The sequence below is a fragment of the Pecten maximus genome, chromosome 3 (assembly GCF_902652985.1).
Source record: "Pecten maximus chromosome 3, xPecMax1.1, whole genome shotgun sequence".
Classification (NCBI taxonomy): Eukaryota; Metazoa; Mollusca; class Bivalvia; order Pectinida; family Pectinidae; genus Pecten; species Pecten maximus.
This window is the reverse complement of record NC_047017.1, coordinates 38,182,030-38,192,425: the sequence shown is the minus strand read 5'-3', so window position 1 is coordinate 38,192,425 and position 10,396 is coordinate 38,182,030. Positions and strand designations below refer to the sequence as shown.

Here is a 10,396-nt window from a genome sequence, read left to right as displayed (position 1 = left end):
TAGTTGTGTCCAATTTCGGGTCACCCCCATTGATTCCCTCGGTACTTCAGGGAGAGATGACAAGTAAAAGTGAGGAAGACATGTAAACAGTAGATTGTTTGATATGTATTGGTGTAATCATGTTTATATATGTCGTGTTACCTGTATTACATTGCATATATTATACCAAATGTTAAGACCACGCTATTTTCATACAAATTATAATAAAAAATGACTATAATTCATAAGTACCAGATACTGCATTTCCGCCCGGAGCAATAGGTCTAAATTCACGTGACCCATATCAGAACGTCGGTCGGAAAATATATTTATTGACACGTATTCAATAAAGTACAATTATGACAGAAAAGTCGAATATTTAACCTTCGGATCCGATTCGTTCATTGGCGATATAAATATACAGATATAGCTTCATACACAATATCAAGACTTTTTTTAAAAATGTAGGAAAATGTCAATTTGAAAATTCGCTAGTTTCGCCATAATAATCATAAAAAAACGGCATGATAATGATATTTATGATTCTGGGATGTGCTTTCCAAATTCCCAGAGACATTTTGCGACATGATCTGGGAGATTCCGTGTGACTTCAGGGTCAGTGGATAATTTGTCTTTGTCTACGTCTTCCTGACTGACAACACCTGACAGAACCAGCAGTGAGTATAGTCCACAATTCTTAGCCAAAGCTATGTCTGTGTTGTACCTGTCGAAAGTTTGAATGAATCCGTTATGTAATTACAGATGAAATTTTCAAAGTGATAATTATCCACGAATTTTCTACACCATAAGATTTTGAGATTTTTCGTTCACTATCCAATCTGTGTGGCTTGCTGTCAAGTACACCGTATAAACAAACACACAAGCATGTTGTTGTCATATAATGTAAGATGGGATCATAATAACATAAACTTTGTTTAAATACTAAATATCTATATCAGTCATAAGTTTCAGTAGAACTTTTCTTTATAACGTTTTTCTGCAACGTTTTTCTATGATTTAATATAATCTTAATTCAAAAGGGATCTAACATAAAACAATCAATATTTCAAACATTTCATCGAAGTATGAATATATATATACTTTTCATTTTACAACTCCTTAAATATTGACGGCAAACTATAAAGACTAATCCTAACGAGGACTGCTGTTTAACCATTGACAGAGGTGTAAATGATAAAGACTTATCCTAACGAGGACTACTGTTTAACCATTGACAGAGGTGTTAATGATAAAGACTAAACCTAACAAGGACTACTGTTTAACCATTGACAGAGGTGTTAATGATAAAGACTAAACCTAACAAGGACTACTGTTTAACCATTGACAGAGGTGTAAATGATAAAGACTAAACATAACAAGGACTACTGTTTAACCATAGACAGAGGTGTTAATGATAAAGACTAAACCTAACAAGGAGTACTGTTTAACCATTGACAGAGGTGTAAATGATAAAGAATAAACCTAACGAGGACTACTGTAAAACATAGACAGAGGTGTTAATGAAAAAGACTAAACCTAACGAGGACTACTGTTAAACATAGACAGAGGTGTTAATGATAAAGACTTCTCCTAACGAGGACTACTGTTTAACCATAGACAGAGGTGTTAATGATAAGACTAAACATAACGAGGACTACTGTTTAACCATAGACAGAGGTGTTAATGATAAAGACTAAACATAACGAGAACTACTGTTTAACCATAGACAGAGGTGTAAATGATAAAGACTTCTCCTAACGAGGACTACTGTTTAACCATAGACAGAGGTGTTAATGATAAGACTAAACATAACGAGGACTACTGTTTAACCATAGACAGAGGTGTTAATGATAAAGACTAAACATAACGAGAACTACTGTTTAACCATTGACAGACATGTAAATGATAAAGACTAAACATAACGAGAACTACTGTTTACCCAGTGACAGTGGTGTAAATGGGTGTAAATAACAGTGTAACAGCAACATGGCAAGGGAGTTCTGAGTTCTAAGTCTAACCTCTTTTTTTTTACGAATTTAAAAATTGCATTGATACAGGTTATATACACAATAACTCAAATTTTTTGAAAAACAAGTAAAAAAATCAAAGGATCGATAGACGGGTTTTAATAAACCCAATGAGTGGTCCCTAACTTTTTAATTTGCAAAATTCGCTCGCCCTTAATGTTTTAAATATGCCCATTTACATTCAAAATAAATGGATAATGATTATTTAAAATGCTCCGATTCTAGTCTGCTAAGTTGTTTCTCTTTCCAATAAATCGTAAAAAGTGGACCATGAACAGGCGCCTCCGTTAGAAGCTTCACAAGGAACTGTTAAATCGATAAAAATACTACAAAAGTAGTAGTAGTTTGTAGTAGTTCAAAAGTAAGAATACTAAAGTTAACATTCAATAACTATAGTTACACTTTTAAACTGCTAGCATCAAAGTCAAAATTAACACCTTTACAAAGTCATACAGATTCCTGTCCATTTCGAATCAAAACGGGAGATGACCGTAGAACACAGTCTCGTCATTATTCTTCCACGTAGTTATCGGAGCGATTTTTAATGATGTACAAATTCATTGACAAAACGAAAATCTCAAGTAAATCGTTTTGTATCTCGTTTAACGGTAAAAGTGTTGTATAGTCGTATTTTATTTTCCTTAATAAGTATGCTTGATATCCTCTATAGACGGATTATTTTAGCAGCAAGCCATTAGACAAATTCTAGTAACTGTAGACTTCTTCGACAAAATGAGTTAACTAAAATAAAAGATTGAATTTCGCTATGATCGATTACTCTGTTTTAATACAAGGATAGAACCAACAAACTGACCTGTCTCCAACCATCAAAGTTCTTCTGGGGTCGAGGCCATAAGCCCTTTTCAGGACATCAAATATAGTGGGGTTTGGTTTGCCTATCACGAGGGGCTCTCGGCGGGCTGCTACCTTCACCGATGCCGCTATACTTCCTGAACCTTGGAAATCAGATATAGTAATAAATGTCACAGAGTTACTATACTTCATAGCATTTCAAATCTCTATGATTAACATGTATACAACTGTTTCGTCACTCTATAACTCCTCATTATGACAAAGCATGCTAAAATACAGAAAGGAAGTCAGAAGAATCGGAATGGTCTAGTCGCAGTTTAATCAATTTCGTAATTTTCGATGTTGGTTAATTTTAAAGATACAAAATATGCTGGCATATTCCAAAGCAGTACCACTGTTTTTAGTACACACCAGGGACTTCATATCTCAACAGCCTACAACGAATGAAACAGAATGCACACCTATAGGAATTGATATACTTAGTGGTATAAAACCTTCTGAATACAAGGCCAATACAATTGGCTTATTTTCAAAGAATATATTAGATAGGTCTCATCAAATTTCGTATGATGTTTTTGATTAAACCACGATAAAACATCTTCGTGTAATGTTTAAACAATGGTGATCTATGTAAAAGGTAAAAGCATTATTAGTAAGTAATTTAGAAATGTACATTAAATCGAAGAAAAAGAAAATAGTGACGATAAACTATGTTCAGAATGTTTTAAATGCTTTATTATAGAAACAACAATTGAACTATAGAATGAATGAATGAACGAATGAATGAATGAATGAATGAATGAATGCAAGTAATACAAAAAATAAATGTATAAATTATCATTAAAAAATTAAAGTAATTAAAAAAAATAAGATAAAGAAAAAAGTGCTATGATGATAACCCTGGAGGCTCTTGGTGCTACGCACCTATAATAAATAACATTATGGTAAATTACAAAATGCATGTGAACAATATATGTGAATGCAATTGAGTATGTAGCATGTGCTTTTGTGTATTTGTTTGTATGTGTATTGTACGTGTGGTTATTTTTGGAAGCGGGTTAAATATGTAAAGTGCATATTGTGTGAATATGTTTTATATGCGTGCGCGTCCTCTGTGTGTGGCTGAGATTGTTGGTTCGGGTTAGTATGTAAAATGCATATTGTGTGAATATATTTTGTATGCGTGCACGTTCTCTGTGTGTGACTGAGATTGTTGATTGAGCAGGTGTGGACTGTATAGGTGAATGTGTTGTGCGAGTGCATGATACCGTGTGTGTGTGCGTAATCCTATGTGGGCGTATGTGAGTGCGTGTATAATTTGGCATAAGGTGCAGGATGATGCGCATAGTATATATTGGAGTATGGAGTGTGCGATAGTTAGAAATGAGAATGTAAGGGAAAAAATCCAGCAAAATTGAAATGATGAGCCCAACAGTCTGAGCACAAAAAAAAAAAAAAAAAAAAAAAAATGGTGATCTATGTCAGCGCCTTTTAATAAAACAGAAATCGCTAATTCTATTTTGGTAATTACATGGGATGGTGACATCACATCTGATGGGAAGATGGGAGTCCTCGCCAGTTAAAAGGAACAGTGACCCTTCTTTTCTGGCATATGACGCAGCCTTAACGATCTTGTTTAAGCTGAAATCGGGGTCAAAGCCAACCAATACACAGTTAACCTAGAAAAAAAGATCACTTTGATTTAGAGCACTGGTTTACGTCCCAATGCAAAAAGAGTCATTCAGGTTCAAACAACATGAAAAAGACATTCACAAAAGAAATACATGAAACTCTATGTACTTACATAAGGTTTATTTTTACATCGTTTGCTTATTATTTGAGACCAATGGATCTGCCACTTGTTTTTAACCAACACGTTATAGAATATAAACATGTGCTTGATGTTCCTTTGAAATGCAATCTTGAAAGTTCTTAACTTATGAACATCAATTGGAGATTTATATTTGTTTGTAATATGACATATGGCAATTTATTAATAAAATCCTATTATTTAGATATTTGGTATATATTTAATTAGTGATAATTATTGGTTTAATTATAAATACAAACCTGGGGGTCAAGTTCTGTCCTTGCAAAATCTGTTATAATGTATTTGTCTCCTATGGGATCTGGCTAAACCAAAATACATAATTCTTGTCAACGTACATATACAAATATTTATATGGTGATGTACCAATGTTTATGTTCCAATACCCTACAAACTAATTATCTAGCCCTGATTCTCCTCAGAAGTCGCTTAATGAGTGTTAATTTGATAAGTTGATAGTACAAATTCTTTAAATAGCCCAAAAAGTTCACTTCCCTTATCATGAATGGTAAGCTTAGTATTAGTAAAGATTTAGTTTTCATGTTATCTCACCACACTCGATAAAATCAAGCACCATATTGTTATAGAGGAATAGAAAACAATAACCCCTTTTAAAACAGATATATGAACAAGATTATTTCTACTTAACGCTAACACCACATCTAAATGTTTTAACATAACACCATTAGATAGCTTTTCAACAGTGATGACACATCTGTTCAGCAAGCCGACGGCTTTTCAAGAGACAGCATCTCAAGTGATTAAGGTATTTCATCTGATCATGTTTAAGCGTGGATTGAAGCTGTTTGGTAATATTGCAGCAAGAACAATGTCAATTATCAGTGAAACTATTTACCACCGATAACGTTGCATTTAATTTTGCAATGTACCCAAACAACTAGCAATACATAACATTGGATATGTTGTCTAAACTTATTACGTATATTTTGTTTGATATTGAATCTTGTCATAAGATGAACATTGGATATGTATTTCGAAAAAAAACATGGTGATGTTGGATAGAAGTGAACCGTTTTTGCTCTTGGTTGTGTATATTATGATATGTAAATAAGATATTCCTGTTTAATTGTAGGCGCACAACATCACATGACAAAATTTGTTTCGTAGGCAAATGAAAGGATTTTGGAAGTCTGAAAACCATATATTACGCAAACGTCATTACGTCAGGTGTGATAAAAAAAAAGGGGTGGGGATATTTAGACAGGACAAAAGAAACACGGTAAAGAATCCCTAAAACATGGATAGGAATTAGTACATACAATCAGTCATCACAATAATATCTTGCAACTTTCAATAAATAAACAATAAGGCGCAAGTCTCAACTATGATTTCAATTTGATGTATCAATAGATATAACTCCATAGAGCAATGATTCACTGAGCTACAAGATGTATATACCCCCTAGTCCTCTCGTCCAACCCATGTCGTGACTATGGTAGCGGGCCGATCACTCACCCCAATCCCTGTGTGGTTTATACCAAACTCGTCCAGTTCTTCCCCCAGTGCATTGTTTCCCACCACATACACCTTACCCTGGTGTTTCCTCTGGTGGAGATACAGGGCTGCAGCATATGCCGCACACATCGTTTCATCCTGAGTATCAAAAATCCTATAGTCATTTGTTTTATCAGTATGTAATTCTAAAGGGTTTCGTACTTTATAGAAAATGTATATGTTAACTGTTTGTGTATCAATCGATTTTTTTTTAAATATTCTCATTAACAAAATTTAAAATATGAACAAGAAAACATTAGTTTTCCATGGTGACACCTACCTTTTCAACATCAAGACCCAACACGTTTGCACACTTTTCTCTAAATTGCTCTCTGGTAATACCGCTGTTATTGGTAATATAGTAAACATTTTTGCCCTGAAAACACATCAGAGCTTATAATAAAATTTTCCGTCAAACCTATGTTAACTGGAAATAGTTGTTTTCACAACACTCCTTTTCATACATTATTTTCGAAACTATTTGCCTTTAAATAATTTTAATGATATTTTATGAACTAACTTGTTTCAACATATGTTATTGACAAAATATGGCACATGACATTATTCACAAGAATCCATTCCGCTTATTTTCTGTGATTTGCCTATATAGAACCGTCACAATATGACTGCCAAAGAATAATATATAGCATGCATGTGTGTTTTTTTTTTTTTTTTTTTTTCTTAAATCTCGATTGTATTCGTAAATCAGTCGATCTACTCTTGATAGGACCGCTCCAATCTATCTAATATCTTAATGAGTAATGTAACACGTTTTAATTATAATCTTGGTGATCACCTATGTAACTTTATGACTTGTGTAAAGGAGAATTTTATGGGTGTTACTCAATCGAATTAGCTGCGTATCATCTGTATTTTTTACCAGGTTCTTTAGTCGTTTTAATGTTTCTGGACTGCCGTCAATAGCTGTCAGTTCATCCCAAAGAACACCTGGAATGTACACAGTCATGTTGATTACATTAAATATTTCAACTAGATTCTAGTTCTAAAATATAAATAAAAAATACTCAAAATATTCAAATTTTGATTCATGTTGTTTTGAAAATTTTTCTTATCTCTAAACAATCAAGTAATTGTATTTGCTGTTATTATAGGTTAACTGCGTGGTCAAAATCCAAAAGCACAAGAAAACATTGCGTCTAGGGGAAGCCAACAAACGGCAAGTGTCATATGAGAACGTCAAGAGGGGTTATCAAAAGCCATGGTCATATGAGAGCTGACGTTCAGAGGGTTCACCAACAGCCAGGATCAATTGTGACCTGCTGCCTAGAGGAACACAAGCATGATCTACATGTAGGTGTCCACCAACAGCCAGGATAATATGAGACTTGACGTGAAATGGGGTCACCAACAGCCGGGCTCATATGAGAACTGGCGTCTAGGGGAAACAAAAAGGCAGGATCATATGAACACTTTTGCGTCTAGTGTCAAGGGGAACAGCCAGTCTGATATTAAAAGTGGCGTCTAGAAAGACGACAAACACAAACTAAAAAAGCTGTAAACAGTTAAGAAACCTAAGGGGAAAAGGACAAATTTTGGTATCTGCCATGTCTCCATGTGACAGGAATGGAAACCTCGAATTGAATAGGGCCCCGCGTTAGTATTCCTTTTATTCGCATATGCGGGTAAGTTAATCCGAAGGTTTCTGATGTTTTCGCGGCTTTTAAAAACTGCTATTTGGGCCGACTAACATCAGAACTACTAACATATTCAAAAAGGGTGGCAGCCGACCAATACCACCTTGTGGATAAAAACACGCATATCTCGAATCGTCATACAAACATACATATCAGTCCACTCAATTTATAATTCAACTCGGAGTTTGCAAACATTTCGCGGTCATATTTGTATTGTGAATCACGTGATTTAAGTCTCGCAAGAAACACTGTTCAGCCTGAGTATTACCCTGTGTCACGCGGGATCTCGCCAGGTCATATGGCCTCAGACCACAATTATACTTCCGGGTCGTTGTACACGAATGTAGTACATATTGAAATTTCAGGACTGTTGCTAAATATTTTTTCCTGACTTAGCTGTTACAGATATGGACATAATTTTAGCATAGATTTATAGTGCAATATTTAATCTAGTGGCAGAATTTTGTTTTGACACCATTTCCATGTTTGTTTGTGAGGCAGAACACGGGGAGTTATAAGGCTTGAGTAGTAATATTTTGTGATTATCCGGATTTTCCTACAATATAGTAGAGTGGTTACACTTAAATATAAATATCTTTGTTAAATGCCGGTCATGGGGTACTTTCCAGCTCACTGTATGTTCAGCTTGAATAGTTCTACACGTGATGTGAAACCTAGATTTTTTGCAAACTTCTGAAATATTTTAATTCCGATTTTTCTTTGGTAGAACAAAGAGGGAAATTAATTGTGGTCTGAGGCCTGCATAATGTGGCCAATACAAATATGGCCGCGAAATGTTTTGGAAACTCGGGGTTGGATTATAAATTGAGTGAACTGATCTGTTTAAATGTGTGTATGTTAGTCGGTCCAAAACATATAATTTTAGGCCAATAAAACATCAGAAACCTTTGTATTAGGGATAAGTATACCTCAACAGACGACAGAGAAATGACGGCTGACTCAGCTGGGGTCAAACAACTAGCAACAACTTACTACATGTCATGATAAACACGCTGGTATATGCTTTTTCTACAGAATGAAATACAAATTATGTGCTATGAGGGAATATGTAGAAAAATCTTAATATTCGTGTAATAATTGAAAAAAAATGGATGCAAATATGTAGGATGTGGTAGTTATTTTCTGGAAAATGGCAACTTTAAATAGAAAGAAAATAAGCTATTGTTACAATTTATTTGCACTTTCATTATATTAAAAGAAAACGTTTTGTCTTAATTGTAATTAAAGATATAGTATATACATGAACGCATTTTCAAAATCTCAGCAAATATATAATGATGACCAGAATCTTTTCTAAACATGGATATAGGAAGATCCCTTTCCGACGAGAGAGTGCTGGACTGTATAGCCTGAGGCTTTCTGTCGCATACCTGGATGATTAAAAACAATAAGATGAATTCCCAGTACCATATATATACATAATGAGGTGTAGGCATTGCCGAAACATGGGTTATACGCAAGGCATTTCAATTACAACACATGTGTCTACATAATGGCTTCAAATATTTATGTAATAAAAGTATGCAAGCAAGTGAACTGTTCACGTTCGACATTTACGTGACGGTTGGTAGTGTGTTCACGCAACTTCTAGGACAGCACGTGCGTAGGATAATGTTACGTGACAGTGCTGCTGACCAAAATTGTGAACATCTCTCTCGAGTGGGAGACGAAGTGATACATGGGTGTACGAAATTATCGTCAAACCAGGAAGTACACAATCTAACTTCATGTCAACATCTGTGAACACGCATGACTACATCCCAGTTATTTCTATTGATTTCGTGATTGTTGGTCACACGAACTCAATACTGTTTAATCTGATTTCGTTGGAGAAGAAATGATTTTTATGAGTATGTATGTATGTTTACGACATAACGTTGTGTATTTACAGTCAATATATATCTTTTCCCATCCTCGATATACCTCAAATCAAACCTGATAGTGCTAGTATGTGTGTATGTGCGAGTTATGATGAGTGTTTAAGGTGTCCTACCGGCACAGTCGAAGACATAGTTATCAACATCCCTGAGGATCTGTCTTGCCGACTTCTCTGTAATGGTATTGCAGGCCATGATATATCCAAGACTAACAATGACGTCAACAACGGTGATTGAGTATGATGGAAGAGCAGCTAGAAAAGTAGAAAAGGGAGGCTACTCGATTTAAACAAAAACAAATAGAAAATATGCTCCTTGACCTTTTACATTTCTGTCGATGAAATGCAAAAAAAGATTCCGTATATATGTATACAAGGCTATCACATAATTGAAAAAATACAGTAAAATGATTTCTTCCACCAGAATGTACGTTAAAAGTGAAAAACGAAATATATAATGCAATTAAATATATTCGCGAATCCGAGTCTCATATCGGATATATAAAGTTCTATTACTTCAGACTCCCACAACTGTCATCTCTTGTTATGCTATTTAGTTATGTTTTCCTGGGCGACATTTTACTTAAACAATCCCCACTATCTTTTATTGTGTATAAGTCAATGTTGAATAGCGAGGATATTAGCTTGAGATATCTTATCTGTTAAAATTGGTCCAAATTTC

At 34.6% G+C, this 10,396-nt stretch overlaps 1 protein-coding gene across 2 annotated transcripts; it reads right to left on the bottom strand.

Annotated features, from left to right (window-relative positions):
- Nucleotides 1-228: 228 nt before the first annotated feature.
- On the bottom strand, nucleotides 229-9,991 carry LOC117324109 (glycerol-3-phosphate phosphatase-like). Of its 2 annotated transcripts, XM_033879774.1 has the most exons (8): nucleotides 9,832-9,991; nucleotides 7,043-7,110; nucleotides 6,443-6,538; nucleotides 6,124-6,261; nucleotides 4,890-4,952; nucleotides 4,351-4,498; nucleotides 2,821-2,962; nucleotides 229-703 (listed from the first exon to the last, which is right to left on the bottom strand). In XM_033879774.1, exons 1-8 carry the CDS (start codon nucleotides 9,908-9,910, stop codon nucleotides 517-519), a joined length of 921 nt encoding a protein of 306 aa, XP_033735665.1. In that variant the 5' UTR covers nucleotides 9,911-9,991; the 3' UTR covers nucleotides 229-516. The 2 variants fall into 2 exon arrangements, with proteins under 2 accessions (XP_033735665.1, XP_033735666.1); XM_033879775.1 differs by lacking the exon at nucleotides 6,443-6,538.
- Nucleotides 9,992-10,396: the final 405 nt, after the last annotated feature.

Excerpts from the sequence above, each read along its gene's own strand:
- LOC117324109 (XM_033879774.1), bottom strand. The coding sequence starts at position 9,910 with ATGGCCTGCAATACCATTACAGAGAAGTCGGCAAGACAGATCCTCAGG. Across the intron at positions 7,111-9,831 it reads CTATGTCTTCGACTGTGCCG|GTGTTCTTTGGGATGAACTG; the intron begins GTAGGACACCTT and ends TGTACATTCCAG. Across the intron at positions 6,539-7,042 it reads TAAAACGACTAAAGAACCTG|GGCAAAAATGTTTACTATAT; the intron begins GTAAAAAATACA and ends ATGTGTTTTCAG.